This window comes from Chrysochloris asiatica, unplaced genomic scaffold (genome assembly GCF_000296735.1).
Source record: "Chrysochloris asiatica unplaced genomic scaffold, ChrAsi1.0 scaffold00007, whole genome shotgun sequence".
Lineage (NCBI taxonomy): Eukaryota > Metazoa > Chordata > Mammalia > Afrosoricida > Chrysochloridae > Chrysochloris > Chrysochloris asiatica.
The window spans coordinates 39,137,344-39,163,306 of record NW_006408525.1 but is presented as its reverse complement, the minus strand read 5'-3'; the positions used below and the strand labels follow the sequence as shown (position 1 = coordinate 39,163,306).

The 25,963-nt window shown below is 42.1% G+C and overlaps 1 protein-coding gene across 2 annotated transcripts in view; it reads right to left on the bottom strand.

Moving 5' to 3' along the window:
• Positions 1 to 25,963, bottom strand: part of GNA13 (guanine nucleotide binding protein (G protein), alpha 13) — a 51,154-nt gene that overhangs the window by 5,925 nt on the left and 19,266 nt on the right. For both annotated transcript variants that reach the window (XM_006833601.1, XM_006833602.1), the window contains one exon: positions 261 to 311. In XM_006833601.1, the coding sequence (XP_006833664.1) occupies positions 261 to 311 (51 nt within the window). The remainder of the gene's footprint in view (positions 1 to 260; positions 312 to 25,963) is intronic.

Here is a 25,963-nt window from a genome sequence, read left to right as displayed (position 1 = left end):
AGAAACTGCAGTGACGTGACTCTCAAGTGAAAAACAAAACCAATTTTTTTGTGGGGGGGGGGGACAAGAAATCAACATTTTCAGCCTACTCATCAGCCTTTAAACAAGTAGACAAAGTCACAGTACTACAGCTAGGAAAAAGAAAGACGCAGACAGCCTGAAACAGCAGTCTGACAAGCTGCCCTCCAATCAAAACATCAGGACTTGACTACGATTTTCAAGTGGCAATAATCCAGAAAACGTTCCATTTTAAAACTTACTTGTTCTCCAAGCTTATCCAAGTTATCCAGGAAATATTTTACAGATTCCCCCTAAAAACAAGCAGAAGAAAAACAGACATTAGGGGCTTAGAAAGAGAAGATTTTTTTACAACAATTTATAGTATACGGTCTGGTTGAACACTTAATCCAAACATATCTGCTTAGTCACCAATTTCAGACTGAACTCGTCTAAAAACTCTGCCTTGGCCATGAAATGCTGACTCTGAAGAGCCCAGTGAGCTACACGGACACTTTACAAAAGCGACACCCCAAGTGGTCACCTACTTGCACAGTTGGTAAGCTTTCTTCCTAAAATCACTTGCCCCAAAGGAAGATTGCAAGCAAAATGTGGAAACCAGTATTAAGATGAATGTAATTATACAAGTAAACCTAGGGGGATTTGTCTTTGTCTACATTTTTCTCTCAATTTTATAGAAAATGGTGCTTATCTTCAGCAACCCGAGACTGGAAACTGAGCACAAGTGCACTGAGACAGAGTTGCCTTGCTTCGAAGGCGTCCAGGGAACTCTTCAGGCTTCCCCGTCTGCCAGAGGTCTTTCCTCTTCACTGAGCCACCCTCCCTAAGACCCGAATTCCCAGTAGATCACCAGGCAATTGCAAACATCTCAACTGAATGGGAAAGCCTTCCTAAAAGGAAACACTGGACCAGAGCACAGACTGATCAGAGGGGAGCCAGGTGGGGGAAGAAGGGCCTTCCGTCACTCAGCTTCCCCGAGTCTGTCTGTCAGCTGGCTTTCCACTACAGCCTGGAGACCCACCACAGCCTGAACTGGGCAGCAGAGTCACCTGAAATCTTCTGAGGCTGCAGGCTCTGACACAATGGCTCAGGGGGAGGGCCCCGTCTTTACAATTTGGGCAGTGCCCAGGACCACACACTGAAGTCACAAGACTTGAAAGAAAGGCAACTCTAGCACTTCTGGTGTCTGTCACAAAGAGCTTGATTTAAACTTAATTTCAGCATGGATGTATGCTATAAGGACCCCTGGTACATAGTGGGTTATGAGTTGGGCTGCTAACCACAGGTCTTTCTGCCCTTATAAAGATTTATAGCCTTGGAAACCCTCAACAGGGAAGCTGTGAGTCTGAACCAACTCCACGACCGACATAAACCACCACCACCCTGAGTGACTTAGTCACAGTGACCCCATGTCACCAAGAATTGCCCCATTGGGTCTTCTGGTTATTATCTCACGGAAGCCGATTCCCGGGTATTTCTCACAGGGAGTAGCTCTGAACCACCAACTCTTCAGTTGGCAGCACTTAACCAGTGCACCACCAGGACTCATGTTCATCTAGGTAGCCTACGCCTATTGGTATTTATTGATTTTATTAAAGAAAAAATGACTTAAAAAATTAATAAAAAAAAAAAAAAACTATACATCCAGTCAGTACATGTTATTGATATTTTGGAAGAAAGGGGCTTCAGAAACTTTGTGGGAAAATGGATGAAAAGACAACGGGATTTTTCCATGAACCCCTTTGAATGGATTACTAGAAGCTAACTGGAGTTTCGTTATCTGTGTCACCAAAGTGGGGCAACAGGCTATGGCTATTTGGATGGTGGTATATGGAGATGATGGAGTCATGGTGTGGTGCTGTGGGTTAATGTGTCAGACGGCTACGCCGTTTGAACTGCAAGGTCAGCGGTTCAAGCTCACCAGCTACTCCTTGGAAACCCTATACAGGGTCGCTATGGGTTGGAACCGACTCGACGGCACTTCACAACAACCTATGGAGATGATATGGTCTTACACAGGAACGTAGTTGGAAAAGGGAGGAATATTTCAACAGCCTGTTCAAGTGGTTGCAAAAACTCTTTACATCAACCTGACAAGTGGTAGTTCCTTAAATTGCACAGTGAAATCTGAAACCTTATATCAATACATTTTGGTACTGTTCCAAAAAAATAGTAATAATAATAACCCACTGGTCTATATGTCCTGAATTCTGAATGGGTTTTTATCCACACACCATTCTGAAACATTAGACACACATCATATGGAATACACTGGGTCACTAAGTTATGCAGATCTCTCAAATACGGACACATTTCTTTATACAAAATAAACAAGCAGTCATTAACATACCCATCAACCTTATCAGAAATCTTCAATAATGGGAACCCATTGAATGGCGTTTCCCTAAAGTCTAATGTTCAAACTAAATTTTATCACTGATACCAAATGTTCTTGTTAGGTGGTCTGAGTCAGTTCCAACTCACAGCCCCCCCTCCCCCCTCCCCCCTCCCCGTGTATAACAGTATGCAGGGCCCGTTGGGGCCAGGGTTGGAGCCATTGTGTCAATCCATCTGGTTGAGAGCCTTCCTCTTTCTTACTGGCCCTCTTCTTTAGCAAGCACGATGACCTTCTCCAGGGCCTGCTCCCTCTCAGTTAACTTCTAGTAACAGGCTTACGTCATGCATTTTGTACAAACTATCTGCCAAAAGTCCAGTTCCTCAATAAGCCCATTTTTCAAGAGGAATGGTATTCTGTGAAAACGGTGGCTAGTGTAGCTCACAACACAACGGCAGCGTAAGGGCGTTCCCTCAGGACAAGCAGCCCACTCAGTGCCTACAGGAGTGGGGGCAGCGCCCCTCCCGTTTTGTTATTAGACTGCTCACTACTCCAGAACTGAGATTGTGTACAATTCATTCTCTTCTTAATTCATTAATCAAGGATACTGGTGTGGTGCTATTGGATCAGCATTTGACTACGAACCATAAAGTTGGAGGTTCAAACCCACCAGCTGCTCCTTGGAAACCCTGTACAGGCTCGCTTCGAGCTGGAATCAACTTGATGACACTTAACAACAACACTGTTAGGTGAGGCTGGGTTGATTTTTTTTTTTTTTTTTTTTACCGCAAATGCATGGCAGCGAGGACCAGTGGGACAAGTTTGAGGCCAGCACGCTGATGGGCATCAGGACTCCCGCAGCGTTGTCCCCTGTGGTTCTGCCCCATCACTCCAAGGATCAACACAGGGAAAAACGAAAATACCACCTCAGTGTCATCAGGAAGGCCCCCAAGAAAGAGCATCAGGGGTCCATGGGCAGCACTTTGAGAACTGTTGCTTAAAGTACCTCATTGTTATTAAGTGCTGTCAAGTCCGTTCCTACTCACAGCGCCTCTGTACATGGTTGTTGAGGAGCAGCTGGTGAGTCCCCAGTCCAGTGCTAACCCTACAGCACCACACGAGGAGCTGCTCATGGAGGGCTACATGTGTATTCATGTATGTGGCGGTTGTTATTGTTGACAAAGAGAGACTGTTTCTGAGGCTTTAAAATCTTTGCAGGAGCAGAAAGCCTCATCTTTCTCCTAGGGAATGGCTAGTGGGCTTCGAACTTATGACCTTGTGGTTCGCAGTCCAGTGTTCATCACATGGAGCCACTGCACTTCCTATGTGGTGGTACCGTGTGATTTCCTTATGACTGCAACTGGTGGAAAACTAGTTAGTTTTTCTGGACCTGAAATACTGGCACAGTGTTAAGATATGTCTAGTAGCAAATGTGATGTTTAGGAGAAAGAAAAAAGACAGAGAGGTTGTTCTGGTCAAATCTGTATGGATACTGTGAACATATGTCAACCTTGCTACTCAAGAAGTATTTACAATTTTTGATGAGTAACATCACAGGCAAAAGGAAAGCTAAGATTCATGGTTAAATCATGGTATCAGTATTTACTTATAGGACTGTACAACACAAATGAGGCTTTACATCAAATGTACTTCAAAAATAAAATCCAAATAGACACCACAATTCGATTACACTGAAGTGTACACACAAGAACAACCCGGGCAGATACAAGACAGTCACTATTTATGTCTGAGCCGCACTAACCAAACTGTCACCTTTTAGGTACATGGTGTGTACATTTGAATACTTACAAAATTTAAATATTTTTAAATGAAACTGAACACATTTCAAAATTGGTTCTGACTGCTAGTGTTGAGCATTGCTTGATGGCTTCTTTTTCGCCTTCCCAAGTCATGTGAATTTACTGAAGGGAATGTAAAAGCTAGGTGCAGAGAAGGAAGCTGGCATTAAGCTCTCAGTGTACCACTCAGAGACGACCACAGCTACCACCTGAGCAGAGTTCCTGCCAAAGACTTTTTTGTGCATACTTGCCATGTTGTTGTTAAGTGCCTACGAGTCAGTTTCAACTCATAGCAATTCTGTATAGGGTTTCCGAGGAGTGGATGGTAGGTTTGAACCACCAACCTTGTGGTTCAAACTCACCTTACAGTGTGGTGTTATCCTACACTTTCCATTGTTGAAGAATATACGAAGAGACAACTTTGCATACTGAGTTTTTCCATCTAAGTGGGTCATGAAGTAAACTTGAACAGTACTGTAACAATCCCCAGTATTTATATGCTAAGAAGTTAACAGAACACCATGAACGTAATGTTGGGTTATGTAAATTATTTCCTTATTGTCACGGAAGACACTTTTTGTGATAAACAGCTGTGCATATATAGCTTTATGTGGGGTTTATTTTGAGTGATCTCAGAATTACAAAGACAGAAAGGATGAACATTTTCTAAGACTTCCAGAGCTCACTACCACTGAGGCCCTGCCAAGTCTCTCTTAAACACTCCCCTTGCCAAGCACTGAGTCTAGTCTTTAACAAAGAATCGAAGAAGACAAACTAAGCTGAGGTCACATAAGAACAAGTGTTTTGCAGATGCTTCTATAATTAACTAAGCCGCACACTCTGAGGCCCCCTACATTGTGGTGACTGATACTCATCTTTTTCAGAGACACTGGAGCAAAAGAACTCTGTTTAAGTGAAAGCAACACCTCCCACATCCAAGTCAACAAGAAAAATTCAAAAACACAAAAATTTCAGTACATATTATCTTAACTGATGGCCAAAGAAATGACAGATAAAGTGACCTTAAGATGACTATACAGTGTATCTAAAACAAAACCCACCCACCCCCACCTATTAAAGACAGATGATTATATCCAAGCTGTTAAAGCTGCATGCTCATGCTAGTAACCTTCAAACTCACACAGGCCTCACTACACTATAAAACTTTTAATGCCCTCAAACCCATTTAAAGAAATGCAGTCAATATAAGTAATGAAATATACAACTAGGAAGCAGCACTTAGAAAGTCCTTTTCCACTGAGCATTAGGGGAATGATTTAAGAAACTGGTTTTTGATGACTGTTGTTGTTGTTAAGTTCTGTCCAGTCCATTCTGACGCATAGTGACCCTAATAGGGTTTTCAGAGGAGTGACTGGTGGGTTTGAATTGCCGACCTTGCAGTTGGCAGTCCAGTGCTTATCCTGTAAGTGCCACACCAGGATGCCTTTGGATGACTACCAACAATTAAATAACACCTACATTTTGTTTAGTTGCTACATGAGCTAATACATATCCAATCCATTAAATGTTAAATTAAGACAGAGCAGATTACACAATGTGGGTCCACAATCACTTACCCACATCCTAACATTTAAAAAGGGGGAAGTATAAGCCTTTTTTGCAAGCCTGGTACCCACCCCCATTAGACAGCAGAATCTGATCTGAATTATAAGGTTCTTTCCCATCTTTATTGATCCTCTTAGCGACAGTAGTCTGTGTACTACTGTATTATCTTTCTGAAGTAGAAAAAATATTAATTCCCTAACACCTCTCAAAGATTTATAATAAGACCGTGCACTTGTACTATGCATGCTTTGATCTCAACCATTTGAAGCCTAGATAAAGGTCATTGGTGGCATTCTGGGAGCCTTAGTGTAGCACTATACTGCTAATCACAAGGTCAGTGGTTTAATCTCACCAGCCAATACAGGGTTGTCCAGAGTTGGAACCCACTCAACGGCATTTAACAACAACTGCATTTTTTGCACACAATATTCCCACACATGTAATGTGCTCAGAAAACTAACGTGCAAAGGGATTGCACAGTTTGCAAAAACTGTATAAGGTACATATTATTTACATTAAAATATGATATATTCGCTTTCAAAAAAAAAAAAAAAAAGAGAGAGAGAAAGAAATCACCCTTGGTCTGTGCTCCTCTTGCATTCTAAAAATTGTTGTTAGGAGCTGTCGAGTCACCCTACACACAACAAAACACGGCCTGGTCTTGCACCATCTGCACAATTGTTCTGTTGGAGCATGCTGTCGCAGATACTGTCTCAATATCTCTCATTGGAAGTATGATGCCCATTCCCAGGGCCTTGTCCCTCCTGATAACATGGCCAAGGTGTGTGAGACAAAGTCTCATCATCCTGGCTTCTAAGGGGCATTCTGGCTATACTTCTTCCAACACAGATTTGTTTGTTCTTCTGAGAGTCCATGGTGCTTTCAACATTCTCCACTAGCACCATAATTCAAATGCATAGATTCTTCTTGGGTCTTCTTTATTCATTGTCCAACTTTCACATGCACTCAGCACCTGGAAAATATGGCTTGGGTCAGGAGCACCTTAGTCCTCAAAGTGACCTCTTGCTCTTGAACATTTTAAAGAGGTCTTGTGCAGCCCATTTGCCCAATGCAATACATCATTTGATTTCAAGACTGCTGCTTCCATGAGCATTGGTTGTGGATCCAAATGAAATCCTTGACAACCTCAATCTTTTCTCCGTTTATCATAAAGTTGTTTATTAGTCCAGTTGACAGGATTTTTGCTTTCTTTACATTGAGGTACAATCCATACCAAAGGCTGTAGTCTTTGATCTTCATGGGCGAGTGCTTCAAGTCGTCTTAGTTTTCAGCAACAAGGTTCTATCACCTGCATATTGCAGGTTGTTAGTAAGTCTTCCTCCAATCCTGATGCTGCATTCTTATTAGCCCAGCTTCTCGGATTATTTGCTCAGCATACAAATTGAATAAGTAGTATGATTAAATAATACAGCCCTGACTCACCACCTTTTCTGATAATAAACCACGCAATATCCCCTTGTTCTGTTTGAATGACTGCCTCTTGGTTTACGTACAGGTTCCACATGAGCACAATTAAGTGTTCTGGAATTCCCATTCTTTGCAATGTTATTCATAGTTTGTTATGATCTAGAGAGTCAAATGTCTTTGCATAGTCAATAAAACACAAGTAAACATCTCTCTGGTATTCTCTATTTTTAGCCAAGATCCACACCTCACGCCAACAATGATATTCCTTGTTCCACATCCTCTTCTGAATCCAGCCTGAGTTTCTGGTAGGCCCAGTCAATGTGCTGCTACAACTGGTTTTAAAATTATCTTTAGCAAAATTTTACCAGCATTTGATATACATGTAAAAAAATTTTAAGTAAGGTTTGATACATATATATTTATATAATCATAGGATAGGATAAGCACGGGACTGTGAACCACAAGGTCGGTTCGATGGCACTTAACAGTAACATAACTTACTGTAAGGGCTCAGATAAAAGACAAAAAGATCAAGTTCCCCCAAATCAAAGTGCCCTGAATTACATGATTTTGGATACACGTGCGACCCCTCCCCCCCCCCCCCACACACACTCATCTGTTGCACACTCAAACTTTAAGGGATGAATAATTTACTGAATTGATTTTAGAAAATCTCTTATAATACTTTTTCAGAGTTTTACTGATAAAGCCTCAAAGGGAAACCTTTTCGCTATCTCAAAGATAAACGTATTTATAAAATGCTTATTACCTGCAAGCTAGTCACGAAGGACCCAGAAAGGAACAGTACAAACTAGAGCAGCCCTTTTATTGTCCCCCTGAGAATCTGCTGTCCAGCTCACTCCTGACATTGATATCCCAACCCCACCAAAAGCGTTGCTGAATAAAGTATGAAATTAATGGGAAAAAATCCCAATATTTTTTTCCTAAAGATTTTAGAAAAGTGATCAGAAGTCCTCTACTTGTCTAGTCCGGTGCCCCCCTGAGTTGAGAGTAGCATGCCTCCACAGTTGTTCCCAGGCTGAGACCTTTCAGAAGCAGATCACCAGGACCTTTCTTCCAAAGGGCCTACGTGTTCTAAACACCAATCATTCAGGTAAGTAGTAGTCAAGTGCTGAGCCATGAGTTTAGTGCCAATCAGTGTGTCTCTGTTTAATATTAGTGTTAAGGAAAAGCTGTGGATTCTTGTGTTTTCTGTAACACTGAGTTTCTAACCAAATCTCTTAACTTGTCCAGGTCGTACTTTTCCCATCAATGAAAAGAGGAAGTTCGGTGGCTAATCAGCAGAGTTCTGTCCTGCAGTTTACACAGTTGATTTGAACTCTCCTTTCACTATACACCACTGTACAATGGAATCTTCAATTCTCTTGTGTTGTTGGGACTCAGTGTTCAAGCTATGTTGTTTAGTCTGTTTGCTAAAAAAGAAGAAAATCATTTTGTGTTTTCGACAAGAAGTATCCTAGGTTTTAAGACCTCCTTTTTGTTGGCTATTGTATGAGAAGGTGAAGTTTCATGTGGTTCTTTAGAACACTGGTAACTTTCTAGATGATTGTAGCAAGCCTGAAAAAAGTAAATACAGGAGGGGCCTCAACAGCTTAGGGAAACTCCATTCTCTTTTCAGTGATCTATCTTTTCACAAATGTCTGAAGTCTCCTTGCATTTCTTTAGCCTGGTGGATATTTCACTCTTGCTCACGGCCACGGAGCTGGTTCCGACCACAGTGACTCTGTATACAGTTTCTGAGACTGTAAATCTTTATGGGAGCAAACAGCCTCCTCTTTCTCCCATGGGTTTGAAGCGCTGACCTTGTGGTTACTGGCAGTCTAGTAACTAGCACCAGGTCTCTTTGTGGATATTTAGGTACCACCTAAACAATGGCATGGCAACCAGTGGCCCTGGGTTCCAGTAGCAAGAGAAGCTTTGCTGTTGACAAAGATAATTAACACTCATAGGCTTAAGTTACCTCGAGTATAAAATTAGTTCCAGAGTCCTTTCAAGTCTATGAGTCTGATGAACTACATTAAATATCAGCCTTGTGACGTCACATCTAAGCTAACTTCAATACTACTGCCTCACATTTCCATTTGTTAGAAACAGTCTCTCCTTGCGACAAAGATGAAATGGGCCAGGGGTCCTAAGCCTGAAGGTAACAAAAGCTGTGAACACAAATAGGAAAAGAAGTTCTATTCAGAAAATTCATAGTTACAGAGTCTTAACAGTTTATCTGCACAGTTACTGAACAAGTGACTGATTTATTCAATGTTCTCTTCAGCATCGGCTAAAGTATACAAAGGATTTAGAATGCACTGTTTTAGAAAAAGATGTGCAATTTTAGCTAGATAATCAAAGAATAAACAAGAAGAAATTACCTGCTTTTTAGGAAGAACATCATCAAATACAGGCAGCTTTGTTTTAATAGAAAGGTGGCAACTTTGTACTACAGAAAATAGTACAAAGTAGAGATTTTAACATCAACGTCTGGTCCAGGCCTAAAAGTGTATCATGGAAGCATCTGTAAAGACGAGGATGAAATCTATTTTGAAGAATGCATATTCTATGAAGCACCTTGGCCATATGTATCTAAAACTTTAAGAAGGATCCTCATCACAGTGAGACAGAAAAGCGATAGACAAGAATAGTAGTGAATCACGCTTGGGCAGAAGGAATGGTTGGTTGAGAGCCACTGAGTAATTCCTTTTATGTGTCGCGATTCTAGACCACGTATCTGCAACTGTGGTCTGAAGCCAAATTCAGTCACCATCCGCTTCTGCACTGCAGAAGAATGGTTTTGTTTGTTTGTTTGTTTGCATTTCTAAATGATTGTGGGGATCAAAAGACATGATGGAAATTACATGAAGTTCACATTTTGGTTCTGTGAGTAAAGCTCCTTTGTCTCCTGGCTAAGGCGGTTTTCATGAAACTGCAGAGTTGGCTAGTTTCAACAGAGATTGCTTGGGGGGTTGTCAGGGTACAAAAATCACAGGGACAACACTCCAAGTGCCACCAACATTACCAGAATATCCACATTCTTCATAATACTCCCAACGCACATGAAAGCAAAGGCCAGAAAAATGACAAAATTTAAAATGAAACCGGTCGTCAGGGCAGAATTTCCTCACAAAAATGAAAAGAGGACCGCAAGGCAAGTAACTCACCTGTTAGTCAAACAAGGAAAGCTGTTCACCAATGGTGAGTTAATTAACTTGTGTCTGATTAATTTCTGAAGAAATGTCTCCAGAGAAAACAAACTGGTTACAGATGAGCCTTTCAGCACTGAGAGGTGCTCACACAGTGAGGACATTACTGACAGCCATCAAGAGTCAATTAAAAACGTGGTAAGTCACAGTTCACTGCTCTCAAGAAGTTATGTGTGTGTAAAAAGCTGAGTAGGCTAAAGCTGTGATAGATGCATTTACAGTAAGAACAACAACAACAAAAAGTAGCAGCTGAGGTTGCTTACAAACTCCTATGCCTCTCACAGGATTTGTTTTCTGGACTTGGGAGGTTTAGGGTCATGGTTTTGTAGGACATCCCAGTTAATTGGCCTAAAATGTGTTTAGTGCTTCTGTCCAACATCCAAGAGTTCCATGCATAGTGCCCAGGGGTCTAAAAAGCCTGCAAGCAGTCACTCAAGTCACAATTGTTCTATGGAGAGTCAGAAATAGGAGGAAGATAGGGATTGCATTGACTCTCCAAGAGCCAGAAGAACTGAATGGTGCTGGCTACCATTTTGATTGAAAATTCCACAGAAAAATCCAGATCAAAAGTGGGAAAACGTAGAACAGAATTTTGAACTGACTCGGACTCTGGATTTTCTGGGGCCATAGAGGGTGGATGGGCCCCTGAAACTAATGTTCTGAGTTAATCTTTAAACTTTAAATAAAAAATATCCATTAAAGTCATCTTAAAACCAACCAATAATTTAGCTTAACAAGTAAAGGAGGTCTGCTTTGAGCATTGTGCTCTTTTAAAAACCATCCAATGGGAACCAAATTGACAACAGCAGCTTGAGAGGTGAGCCAGTTTCCTTAGGGGGCAGGGACCTTACGCTAATGAAGGAGAACAACTTAGAAAAGCAGAGTGTGCATGGTTGGACAACTCCCAGAATACGGATATATGCAGGGCCTTCAAAAAGTTTGTGGAAAAAATGGGATTTTCCCATGAACTCTTTAAGCCCTCTTGTATGTTTTTGCTGTGTATATTCTAAACAACAAAATAAATATAATTTACAAGGAAAAAAAACAACAACAAGGCACATGACTGGGAAGGTTTTCCTTGGCTCTTGGTGCATGGTAGGAAGTTACTGATACTGTTCCGTTTATCTGAAAAGCCAGAGTCAAGTGTGAAGCGATGGAAGCATCGGCCTGCCCGAGTAGTGTAGGTGGAAGAGCCACAGGTAAGATGATTCTCACAAAAGCGAAGAAAACAGTAAACGAGTAGACCCTGAATTAAAACACGCCAAGATGTGGGAGGGGGGAAGCCAGGCAGTTGGACTTTACAAAGCCTGAGCAGGTCCTTTGTGGGACATGTTTCAATCTGCCATGCTACTGAACAGTACGTGCCAACAACGAATTTATTGGCTCCTGTGAACTTGGTCTGAGTTTGTCAGAAGCTGGGCCTAGCCTACCACACACTTTGATGGGTTAGCAGTGGTGAAGTCTGGCAGAGATTTTTTGAATTCAGAGCTGAAATGAACTATTTTCTCAGTTAGATGCATCACCCTCAACCACAGACAATACTTGCTGAATACTGATTACATATGGACACTAGCTCTGGAAGCATAGTTGGTAAGATGAGAGGGCTTCAAAAAATTCACGGAAAAATGGATTAGAGATGATGACATTTCCCATGAACTTTCTGAAGCCCCTTCATCTTTCATAATCAATTCAGCTCCAAATTAAATGGTGAAACAGCATTTTTTTGGTGAAACTTGTGTCACGTTAAAGTCATTTCAACCACAGCTAGTATTGGAATCACACATCAAACTGCTTGGCACGTCAAACTTTCCTGCAGTCAAACGTTAAGACAAGGAGGAAGACTTGTATTCACACACAAATTTGCAGTGGATAGGTTTTCTAAATCCAAAAGAAAGTTCCAGAAACATATTTCAGACCCTAAAGCAAGGGTCAAGAAAATGTCTCCATTTCTAAATCCATTATCGGAGCAGCTGAAGCGCCTCCAAGCTAACCTTCAATTGAAAGTGATCCATCTGCAGTGTACTGCCATGCTATGAAAAGAATCCAACAACATTCTACAAATGTCTTACACCCTCCCAAGGGAGAATCCCATCCCACTCATTAGTAACCTAACAGTGCAATAATCATAATAATACTCAACTTTATTATTATTATTTTTAATTTTATCAATAAAACATTGTCAAAGTTTGTTTTCTCTGGTTATAGAAGTATCTACACATAATGTCCTTGATTCTGTCTTTTGGTTTGCAAGTCCCAAATGTTATACTACCTGATCCCTGTTCTAGACCAACGGCTCTTAAACCTGCCAGTGAACCAGGGTGGCTTAATGCATCTGTCAAGAATACAGATTCCCGGGGAACTCCAAATCAGCCTCATATCAACATGTGAGCAAGCGCCAAAAGAAGGGATTTTGATGCGGCTTTCTGTGTATCAGTAGATCTCTGAAAAGACAGTTTACTCAAAATTGGATTTTAAATCAGTTTAACTTTTTAGAATTGATGATATGAAATCAGCTGCTTAGCTTTTTGGTTTCTTTTAGCCTTGTAAAGATGCCAAGGACATTAAGAAACTAGATTAAAAACTTAGTTTCATTTTATTGCAAAAGTAGGTTTCCAACAACAGTTAATTTCTTCCTAAGAAAACCGTCAGCCCTTCCTTTACTACATCTGAATTATACAATAAAGAGAGTAAGTCCACAATCAGAGCTTTCCGTTTGTAAAAATGAATCTGGTTTTAGACATTGTTGGTTCCTACTTCCATACAGTTGTACCTGCCTACCTCCCCACACCCCCGACTGTCTGGTCTCATGGCTCCATCAGAGCCCACAGCCTTCAAGTTAGTTCTATGAGGCTTTCCTGGTTAAAATAAAAGGCCCTGGCATGCCAGATATAATACTGATAAGCAAATAAATGACTAGAACTGCTACTTCTATTTTAACAAATAGGATGCAGTGCAACTTATCAGAGACTCAAATTTACAGAATGAATTTGCTTTTATAATATACACCTTAAAGTTTTCAAAAGACTTCTTTTAAAGTGCTGAAAAGCAAAAATATCACTTTGAGGACTGAGATGTGTCTGAGACTAAGGTAATTTCAATTGTCTATGGAGCTCTGGTAGCGTAGTGGTTACGAATCGGGCTGCGAACCTTAAGGTCAGCGGTTCGAAACTACCAGCAGCTCCGCGGGAGAAAGATGAGGCTTTCTACTCCCGTAAGGATTTACACCCTCGGAAACCCTGTACAGGGTCGCTATGGGTCGGAACCGACTCGACGGCACTTAACAACAACAACAACAATGGTAGCATAGTGGTTACGAATCAGGCTGTGAACTGCGGTCAGCAGTTCGAAACTACCAGCTGTTCCGCGGGAGAAAGATGAGGCTTTCTGTTCCCGTAAAGATTTACAGCCTTGGAAACCCTGTATAGGGTCGCTATGAGTCGGAACTGACTTCACGGCACATAACAACAACAACAAAAATGGACACGTGGAAGCTGGACAATGAATCAAGAAGACCAAAAAAGAACTATAAAGCCTTTGAATTATGGAGTGGGTATAGAATACTGACAGAAGAACAAACAAGTCTGTCTGGGGAAAAGTTCCTTCAGAATGCTCCTTAGAAGCCAGGATGGCAAGACTTCATTTACATACTTTGGCCATGTTACCAGGAGGGCCTAGTTCCTAGAAGAGGGCATCATGGTAGAAGGTCAGTGAAAAAAGAGGAAGACTCTCAACTAGATGACTGACACAGGGCCTGCAAGAGTTGTGAGGTGGCACAGGACCAGGCATTGTTGTGTTCTGGTGTATAAAGGTTGCTATGGAAACAACTCAATAGCATAGATCAACAACCAACTTTGCATGAAAGGCAAATAAAGTGCTTCAAAGTACTTATATAATGTGTCAGCTTTTAACTTTTCAGAAGTAAAATGAGAGGCTGACCCTGGCAAACAATTATTTTATTAAACGTTAAGTTATTAATCATCACTGCAAAACAAAAAATGACAGCATTTTCTATATTCCATAATCCCAAATTATGATCAAATCCCCACCCCCCCAAAGAACGGAAAGAAAAACCCATAGCAAAAGGAATAATAAATACCTATCAACAGTACTACCAGTTTCAGAAAGTCACTAAAATGTAATCTACAACTTCAGTGTTGTTGTTGTTGTTAAGTGCCTTCGAGTCGGTTCCGACCCATAGCGACCCTGTACAGGGTTTCCGAGGGTGTAAATCCTTACGGGAGTAGAAAGCCTCATCTTTCTCCCGCGGAGCAGCTGGTAGTTTCGAACTGCTGACCTTATGGTTCGCAGCCCGATTCGTAACCACTACGCTACCAGAGCTCAGTGTAGGGTTTCCCATTAAAAAGTCTCATTGAACTATATAAAGAGTACTAACGAAATCATAAAGCAAGTTTACTCAGAAAAATACAACCATTTCCATACAGAAAGCATAATTAAGGAAATAACTTTTGCCAAATGAAATCTGACAGTAAAGAATTACAATTATAAAAAAATATGAATCTGAGGGGATAATTCGAGAACTTCAGGGTCAGATAAACACTGAAGATTGAACCCAGTATGACATCCTGCCCCTTTACAAATAGTGCAGAGTCAAAGGAAACCTGTCACTTTCTAAGTGGTTATAAGGAGTCCTGCGTGGTGCTGTGGGTTAATGCGTTAAGACTACAAGGTCGGTGTGAACCATAAGGTTGTCAGTTCAAGCTCACCAGCGGCTCCTCGGAAACCCTATGCAGGGTTCACTATGCCAGTAGCTATGGAACCAACTGGACACAGTGGCTCCATAGGATAAACACTGGACTTTGAACCACAAGGTCCCTGGTTTGAGCCCACCAGCCACTCGGTAGGAGAAAGAAGAGGCTTTCTGCTCCTGCACCACCAAGAGGCTCTGCAAAGAATCCAGTCATTTCTAATTCCCGCCCTTCCCATTTCCTTTCACACCCCACACATACTTTTTAAAAAAAGCTACCATCTCTAATTTAGTCTAGAGTCTAGCCTCCCCCACTGAGTGACAGCTTCCTCAAAGAAAAACAAATACAGCTGGCCCTTGAACAAATTGGGTTTGAAGTGAGTGGACCCACTTATATGGGGATTTTTTTTTTTTTTTCCTATTGCTTGCTAAAAGCTAAGAGGACTTAAAATAGTTACTGACGAAGATCAAAGACCACAGCTTTCAGTATGGATGACACCTCAATGTGAAGAAAAAAAAATCCTCACAACTGGACCAATAAATGACAAATGGAGAAAAGATTGACTTGATTTTGCTTGGATCCACAATCAACACTCATGTTGATTAGCCAAGAAATCAAGCATGTTGCATCAAGTAAATCTGCTGCTCAAGACCTCTTTAAAGAGTTCAAGAACAAAGATATAGTCTGAGCACTAAGGTGTGCCTGACATAAGCCATGGTCTTTTCAACAGCCTTATAGACATGTGAAAGTTGCACAATGAATAAGAAAGATCCTAGATGAACTGATGCACTTGAGTTGTGTTGGAGTAGAATATTGAAGGTACCACGAACTGCAGAGAACAGGGGTATGTTGGAAGAAGCACAGCCAGATTAGCCAGGATATGCTATCAGAAGGGGCCAGTCCCTGGAGAAAGACATCATACTTGGTCAAGTGAAGGTCAGCAATCAAGAGTAAGATCTCCAACGAGAAGGATCAGCCCAGTGGAAGCTGCAATGGGTTCATGCTTAACAACTGAGAAGATGGCGCAGGTCCAGGCAAGGCTTTGTTCTATTGTGCACTGAGTCTGAACCAAGCTGACAGCACCTAACAACAACATGGTGGTGAGCTCAAGTGCTGCAGCTCTAAACCACCATGGGACCCTCATCATCTCCTCGGATACTTGCAAGTCTCAGCTCATCGCCATAGCAACAGGAAAGACACCCTGTGCAGTTCTCACCCGAGTTTTTTAAGGGCCAACTGTATAGTTTCTGTTTTAAAAGGGAGGACACTTTGGGAGGGAGGAGAGGAGCTGCATGCTACAGGAATAATAATGAAAAGTTCATCTGACTGGGATGTTGGGAAAATCTGACCAGAACTGAAGGATCAAAGATACAATTCAGTATTGCTGCTCAGCTAAACGTAATTACCAAGAACTACCTGGCGTGGTACTGCAGGAGAAGCACTAGACTGCAGGGTCAGTTTGAACCACAAGGTTGGGGTTGGTTCAAACTTACCAGCCACTCCTCAGAAACCCTATACAGGGTAGTTATGACATGGAACTGACTCTATGGCACTTAGCAACAACAACAATGTGATGGCTGGAACGGCAGTTGCCTTGGCAGGGCCAGACCAAATGATTTTGTGGGACTTATACGGCCTGTGGACCGGACAGTCCCCATCCTTGCATTAGAGGATCCCAGGTAAGAGTGGGAGAAAAGGTGGAACTAAGCACAAATTATTCAGGAGAAAAAAGACCCAGTTTACCAGAGGAACCTGGTGGCCCTCTACCACCCTTTCAGGTATGGAAATGAACTCACCCTCGTGGTCCAATTTTCAACCAAGCAGTGGACTGGCTTGGGGCATACTAACAGTAAGGTATGCTTATCATGGAATGGTCAATCATTCAAAATTAAAAGGACCACATTTTTCTAAGAAATCATTGAGATGAAACAAAGTGTATGATTTGTTGAATGTAAAGCTGATGATCTTGAGTATAAACCTGCGGTCAATTCACAATTTAAAAAAAAGAAAGAAAATGTTGAGCTCATTCCTACCACATCTGCCTAACAAACACCATTCCCTCTGTACCTTTTCCCACTCCCACCTCTGACTTCTTTCCAGAAAAAGTTCAACCCCTAGATCTTACTGCTATACACAAAGGGAAAGACAAAGACATACTTTGAATTGCACAGGAGTTTGGAGAACAACTACCTTGGTTCTCCATTTTACAGATGAGAAGCTTGATGGGGAAGTTTGGTGGCTTAGTCAACTCCCTCATCTATTTTTAGGAGCAGAACCAAGACCTGGAGGCAAAATGCTGAGATTCCCCATCTAGCTCCTCCATTAGCAACAGACGCCACTTCTTAACTCTCAGTAATGATCCGCTTCACCCAGTATCTACAGCACTATCGTTTACACCTCAATCAAAACGTCCTTATTTTTACATGCAGCCCCACATGACTACAAATCCCATCCATACACAGTCTTAGACCTCTGCATCCCCAAATGGAAATATGACCTTCTACACACGGACAGCTAAATAGCATCTGCTGAATTTCTTGTATTAGAATTTCCCCTATTGACATCCTGTTTCCAGCTACTATTTCTGCAAATGTCACTCATTACAAGTATAATGTATTGAAAAGGAAATTTCTTTGTTAAGTAATCTTCTATCACTGTTATTGTTAAATGCCACCGAGTCGGTTCTGACTCATAGTGACCCTGTGTAGTTTCCGAAGCTGTCAATCTTTGTGGGAGCAGAAAGCCTCATCTTTCACTAATGTGCACTTATTTGAAGAAATGTAAATACATCTAGTATTAAAAGCTGGTGTGGTGCTGCAGGACAATGCGCTGGACTGCAAGGCAGGTTTGAACCACAAGGTCAGAACCGACTGCGCGGCACTAACAACAACAACCAAAGGCAGACAACGGGGAGATCGATCAACTCAAACTTACACGGCTGAATTCTTCAGAGGCCTGAAATGCATTTCGTTATTTTTTACAGACTATCTTAATACGTATTTGTAAAGCACCGTGGGCCGTGGTATGGAAGAAGAGGAGAAGAGAAAATAGGAAGATCCTGTTCCCTGGAAGTAATCATTAAATGTCAGTATCAATTAAAAACAAATTCACTGAGAATGATATGAAGTGTCCTGGTGTGGCACTGTAGGATAAGCACTCTACTGCAAGGTTGGTTTGCACTCCAAGGACAGTGGTTCAAACTCACCAGCCGTCCTCGGAAAACTTATACAGGGTTTCTGAGTCAGAAGTGACGCCACGGCCCTTAGTAACCACCACCTGGCAAGGGTCGCGAGGCCGTCAATGTTCTGAATTCCCTCTTGTGAGGTGAATGCAGCTTTACAGAGCAGGTCTTGACTTTTAATCTCAGCGAAGGCAATCCCCTCAATGAGGTCAATCTTGAGGACAGAGTTTCTTGAAGTAGATTTAGATTTTAGATTTAGGAATTTTCCAATTATTTCTAATCCTAAAGTTCCCCCAAATCTAAACTGTAAGCAAGGAGCACCTGGATTAAATCTCCAGAAGGAAGTGAGTAGCCACAATCACTCAGAAGATGAAATACTTTGGGTTTTGTCATTAAAAAGGAGCTTCCTTTTTCGTGGATAAATGGGATTAAAAGAGAGTAGGATTTTTCCACAAACTTTTTGAAGCCCTTCTGTATGTACATAGTGGTTACGAATCAGGCTGCTAACCTCAAGGTCAGCAGTTCGAAACTACCAGCGGTTCCACGGAGAAAGATGAGGCTTTCTGCTCCCGTAAAGATTTACAGCCTCGGAAACCCTGTACAGGGTCACTGAGTCAGAGCCAACTCCACGGCACATAACCACCACCACCACTATTAGGGAATCTGATAAAGGTCAACTCTGTCAATCAGAATTTTAGGTTAAGACAGATCACACATGCGATTCATTTCATTTTACAGAATTACTGTACATTGTTGTTGTTGTTGTTAAGTGCCATCGAGCTGGTTCTGCCTCATAGTGACCGTGTTTAGGGTTTCCAAGTAGTGGCCGATGAGTTTGAACCGCTGACCTTGTGGTTCAAACAGACCTTGCAGGGCAGTGCTTTCTCCCACAGACAGTATACCGAGGGTTAGATTGAACACAGCTCTGGAGTGTGCCTGGCAGGCTTGTTTGCCATGGAGCTTTTCCGAGGGCAATGGCATCATCTGGGGATGGAAAAGGGCGACACCACTGAGCTGTATAAGCCAGGATGGATGAGACCCTCAAAGGTCTGGGTTACAGAGATTTTACCACAATTTAAAAAAAACAAAACAAAAAGTGTGCTGGCTACTAAAATGAACCACTATAGCTTAATCTTTTAAAAATGTCCACATTTTAACAGCTGTAAACAAAAGGAAATTCAATTTGACAAAAAGTCACCTGTAAAGGCTAAACTACAGAAGTGAATTTAAAAGCATCTCACGTTTACTATGTTGACCTTTGAACTGTGAGGCATCACCTAAAGGAGCCTTGTGCTTCACAGTAAATATAATGTTGTTAAGTGCTGTTGAGTCGGTTCTGACTCAGCGATCCTGTACAGGGTTTCCAGAAAGCAATTGGTCAGCTTGAACCACTGACCTTGCAGTTCAAACTGACCTTACGGTTGAGTGCTTATTCCACAGCGCCACACCAGGACTCCAAAGGATAAACTATAGAAGGGAATTTTAAAGTATCTCACTTTTAACGTGCTGAGACTGGTGGTGGTTATATGACGTGGAGTCGGCTCAGACTCGTTGTTGTCAGGTGCCATTGAGTCAGAACCGACTCATAGCGACCCCATGCACAGCAGAACGAAACAATGTCCAATCCTGGGCCAACCTCACTACCGCTGCCACACTTGACGCCATCAATGATGCCACCTGGCTGATCCATCTCGTTGGGGGTCTTCCTCTTTTTCTCTGACCCTCCACCTTACCCAGCATGACATCCTTCTCCAACGACTGTTCTCTCCGGACAATGTGTCCAAAGTAGGAGAGACGAAGCTTAGCCATCTTGACCTCCAAGGAGCACTCTGGCTGCACTTCTTCCAAAACAGATTTATTGGTTCTTTTGGCAGCCCACAGCACTTTCAGTATTCTCCTCCAACACCACAACTCAAAGGCATCAATTCTTCTACGATCTTCCTTTTTCACTGTCCAGCTTTTACATCCATATGAGGCTACTGAAAACACCATGGCCTGGGTCAGGCGCACCTTAGTCCTCATAGAGACCCGGTTTATAGGGTTTCTGAGGCTGTCAATCTTTATGGGAGCAAAAAGCTTCATCTGTCTCCTACTGAAGAGTTGGTAGTTTCAAACTGCTGACTTTGACGTTAGCAGCCTGACTCATAACCACTACATACTACCAGAGCTCCTGAATTCTGAGACGAGCATCACCTAAAGGGGCCTTTCCACCACTCGTCTGTCAGTTTGTCATACTGCAGTGGCTTGTAAGTTGCAATACCAGCAGGGTCACCCATGGTGGACAGGTTTCAGATGAGCTTCCAGAGGAAGACAGACAAGGAAGTAAGAGTGACGAACTACTTCCGAATATTTAGTCACTGAAAACCTTATGAACAGCAGAGAAACACCGTCAGATATAGTGCCGGAAAATGAGCCCCTCAGGTTGGGAGTCACTAAGTGGCAGCATCAATGGGCGGAAGCATGGCAACAACTGTGAGGTTGGCCCAGGATCGGGCAGTGTTTCAGTTCTGTTGTGCACAGGGTCGCTATGAGTCGGTACCGACGCCATGGCACCTAACAACAACAAAGGAGGCTTCTGTTTCACAGTAAATGTAACAGTTCAAGAAATATTAAAATGCTAAGAAAATCTGTATTGTCAAGGTAACTAACTAGTAAGGCAGTTTCTCTCAGAGCCCAAGTACACATGATTCTGAAAATAACAACATAAATCCAATTTCATCTCCAGCTTCTCTTTGTGAAGAAAACTTACAACTAGCCCTATACTATAAACACCAAGCTATTGCCTTAAGTACTGCTGCTGTTGTCAGGTGTCCTTGAGTTGGCTTTCAGCTTCATTTCTTAGTGACCCTATGCACAATAAGACAAAATATTGCCGGGTCCTACACCAGACTCACAACGGTTACGTCTGAGCCCATTGTTGCTGTCACTGTGTCAATTCCACTCCTGGGGGAGAGGGGGTGCGTCCTCTTTTTTGCTGACCCTTTACTTTCCAAAACATGATATTCTTTGCCAGGGACTGGTCCCTCCTGATACCATGTCCGAATTATGTGAGAACAAGTCTCGCCATCCTTGATTCTAAGGAGCCTTCTGTCTGGACTTCTTCCGAGACAGATTTGTTTGTTCTTCTGGCAGTCTGTTGTACTTTCAACGTTGTTAGCCAACACTGTAACTCAAATGTAATCAAGTTCTTCAGTTTTCCTTATTCACTGTCCAGCTTTCACATGCATATGAAATGACTGAAAATACTATGGCTAGGGTCAGGTACACCTTAGTCCTTAAAGTGACACCTATGGCTCTCTCTTAACGCTTCAAAGAGGTCTCTTAGAGATCTACCCCATACAATATGGTGTTTGATTTCTTGACTGCTGCTTCTGTGAGCATTGGTTACGGATCCAAGTAAAATGAAACATTCAAGAACGTTGTCTTCCAGTTATCATGACATTGTTTACTAATCCAGTTGTGAGGACTTTTGTTTTCTTTACATTGAGGTGCAATCCACAGTGAAATCTGTGCTCCTTGATCCTTATTTCATGAGCAAGTGCTTCAAGTCCTCTTCGCTTTCAGCAAGGAAGGCTGTGTTATCTTGCATATTATAGGCTGTTAGTGAACCTTCCTCCGATCCTCATGCTGCATTCTTCTTTATACAGTCCGGTTTCTCTGATTATTTGCTCAGCATGCAGACTGACCAAGTATGATGAAAGAATACAACCCTGACGCACACCTTTCTTGATTTTAAACCATGCAATAACCCCTTACAATATTCGAATGACTGTCTCTTGGTCTATGTACAGGTTCCACATGAGCAAATTAAAGAGGTCTAGAATTCCCATTCTTCGCACTGTTGTCCACAGTTTATTATGATCCACACAGTATAAAGCCTTTGCCTAGTCAATGAAACATAAGTAAACATCTTCCTGTAATCTCTGTTTTCAGTCAAGATCCATCTGACATCAGCAAGGATACCCCTCGTCCCACCTCCTCTTCTGAATCTGGTGTGAATTTCTGGCAGCTCTCTGTCAATGTGCTGCTGCAACCATTTTTGAAAGATCTTCAATAAAATTTACTTGTGTGTGGACAGTAATGATATTGTTCAAAACTTTCCACATTGTACTGGTTCACCTTTCTTTGGATGGGCACAAGGAGGGATCTCTTCCTCTTGACTGGCCAGGTAACAGTCTTCCAAATGTCTTAGCATAGACCAGTGCTGCTAGCAGCGCGTCCGTTTGTTCATAAATTTCAGTTGGTATTCCATCAATTCCTGGAGCCTGTTTTCCGCTCTTGTATTCAAATGCAACTTGGACTTCTTTCAATACTGTGAGTTTTTGATCATATGGTACCTCCCGAAATGCCTGCATATCAACTAATTATTTTTGGTACAGCAACTCTGTATATTCCTTCCATCTTCTTTCATCATTTAATATTTTGCCCATAGAATCCTCAGTATTGCATATTGAGACTTGAATTTTCCCTTCAAATTCTTTCAGCTTGAGAAATGTTGACCATGTTCTTCCCTTTTGATTCTCTGAAGAACTTGGTAGAACTGACTTTCTTCATCATTGGCTTAGATAGTGAGTACATACATTTGAGTAATCATCGTATTAACTGATCTTCCTTGTAGGAGCATAGTAAGTATCCTATCACAGGCAGCAATGTATTTCAAGATGTATCTTGAAAGGTTCTGAAGGAGTATTATATAACAAAATAGAAATCTGTACCCTAAAGTGGCTAAGCCTAATGGATAAAGTGGCTTACACACTTTCTGAGCATATTTTTGCGTATTTAGGGTATTTCAGAGAATAATGAACATTGGGAAATAAGAGACAGCCACAACTCTGCACTTACCACTTACACTGACATTAATGAGGCAGTTCACAGGCAGGCTGCATTAAGTATACACTGAGAGAAATCTATTCAACTAGCTAAACTGATCGAGACACAGGTTTTCCATCAATAATCCATTCATATAAAATAAGAATATCAGCTCTGCAAACAGTTTGATGAAGTCACAGCTAAATCAAGCACCTTCAGAATAACACCCTATGAACACACTCAGGGTGATGAAAAGCTTTCAGTAACCAACAAACACCAAATATCTAAAAAGCACACAATGGAAACATTTTGGTTTAAAACTAGTTTCTGAATCAAGACTCTTCATCTCAATCTAAGTACATGACGTGTCCTGAGAAACAAGAAGGGTAGAAGGTGGGATTTCCTATGGAAGACTCCACTTACCATCTGCCCACACTACATGAGGGTGCTTTCAAACAATTTGTGGAAAATGGAGTAAGATCATGGAACTTTTCCACCAACTTTATGAAGCCCCCTATCAGAAGGAGTGCGGTGGTTCTGTAGGATAAGCACTGGACTATGAACTACAAAGTCAGTGGTTTGAGCCCACCAGCCGCTCTGCAGGAGGAAGATGAGGCTTTCTGCTCCTTCAAAGGATTAGAGTCTCAGAAACCCTATACAGGGTACACAGAGTCGCTATGAGTCAGAACTGACCTGACAGACTTAACACGCCAAAAACCTAAGATTCTAATAAGACAATTTCTTGAAGACAGTCAACAACATCACATGGGGCCTGAGTATTCTGTAAGAGTTTGATCATAGCTTGAAAGTAACTCTAACGGGAAAAAATATACCACCTCTACAACATTCTAAAATTAGACAGATATTTTCATTTGGGTTCTCTGTCATTTTTCCCAATGTTAATTTTTATTTCAAAATAAAATACACCTGTTGTTATTAATGTATGCTGTCATGTCAGTTCTGATTCATAGCAACTGTGCATAGGGTTTGTAAGAGTGGCTGGTGGGTTTGAACTGCCAACCTTGCAGCTAGCAGTTCAGTGCTTATCATAACTGCAGTGCCACAGCAAGGTGCTAAAATATACCTCCTCCTCCCTTACTGACAATGTCCTTGTCTGCTGTTGCCCATTTACAACAATAATGAATCTACAACCTAACTGCTCTGCACACTACACCAAGGTGGAAGGCTTGGCAACAATGGTCAGGAAGCATCACCTTCCTCCAGAAGGGTCTCCGGGTAGCCCCCCCTCCCCCGGGGAAGCTGGACAGAGCTTCCCCGTGTTCCCCTGGTTAGGATACCATGGGGCTGGTGCCCTCCTTTTGTGGCCCTGGGCCAGATCTGGGTGCCCAGCTCCCATGTAGCTTGAATCCCTGCCCTGTAGTTTAACACTGCTCTCACTGCAGAGGGCTCTGGGAAGAAATGGATGTGTGTTTAAGGGCATCCCAAGTGGTTATGAATCGGGCTGCAAATCTCATGGTCAGCAGTTCGAAACTACCAGCTATTCCGCGGGAGAAAGATGAGGCTTTCTGCTCCTGTAAAAGATTTACAGCCTCGGAAACCCTGCACTGGGTCGCTATGATTCGCAACTGACTCCACAGCACATAACAACAATAAAGTGAACCAAACTAGGTCTAAAACCTCCACCTCTGTGGGGCTAGAGTCCAGCCAGGCTCCCAACACCCTCGCAGGATTCTCTGAGCTACAGAGGCTCACCAGGCCCAGGGAGAGCGCCAGGGCTGGCAGGGGTAGGAACGTGGGCCCAGCATCGGAGGAGAAAGTAATTAGTAGTCACACAGCCCAGCTCTATCGGGCTTTGGGTCCTCCAAGCCTCCTTCCCCACAGAGGAATACATCCATAACTGGACCCTCATCAGTGAACGAGCACATCAGTAAACCTTACCTGCAATTATTTCTATGACTATATTGTCTAAATTAAAAAAATAAACATTGTATACAAATGGATGGTCTGAAAACAGAAGAAAAAAAAATCCTCCATTTTTGCATAGCAACTTGGCCTTTGGAAGTTCGCCATGTGGGTAAGTGAGGAGAGGGTGTCTCACAAAGAAATGACATGAGGACGTTTCCACACAGGACAGACGCACGCCATTCCTCTGCCTCCCACCCTGCACTTGCTGCACTACCAGCCTCCTCATTGGGCCTGCTCTTCACAAAGGACCTACTTTATTGTTCCTTCCTTATGTTTGGGACGACTTTTCTTTCCTCCCTCCCTCCCTCCCCCAATGACTATCTCCATTCATTTTTTTGTAGGGAAAACAACCCAACAAAGTATTTGATGTGACCCATACCATGTTTTTAATAACGGTAATATTGTCACCACTATTGTTAAAGCATAAAGCAGCATCAACTCGGTAAATTCTGCTTTTATTACCACTGTTAAAGTAATCAATTCTTCTTTGTATCTTCAGCCAGACTTATCACCAAAAAGGAGTCCTGGTGTGGCGCTGTGGGTTAATGCGCTGGACTGTTAAGTCAGTTTGAACCACAGGCTGGCAATTCAGGCTTATCAGCCACTCCTCAGAAACCCTATACGGGGTTGCTATCAGTTGGACCTACTCAATAGCATTTTAACAACCACCAAAATACTCTAAGGGTACAGTTAATGCGCTAGACTGCAAAGACGATTTGAACCGCAAAGTCAATATAGTTCAAGCTCACCAGTCGTTCATTGGAAACCCTATACAGGGTTGTATGGGCCTAAACTGACTTGACAGCACTTAACAAAAACAAATCTAATTTTAATCCGATGAGTATTCCTATAGTCTCACCAAATTCCAATTTACACAAAAAATTGAAAAAACAAAACAAAACCCCCAAAACTTACTGCCACTAAGTCAATTCCACCTCACTGTGACCCTATAGAGGATTTCCAAGACTATAAATCTTTAC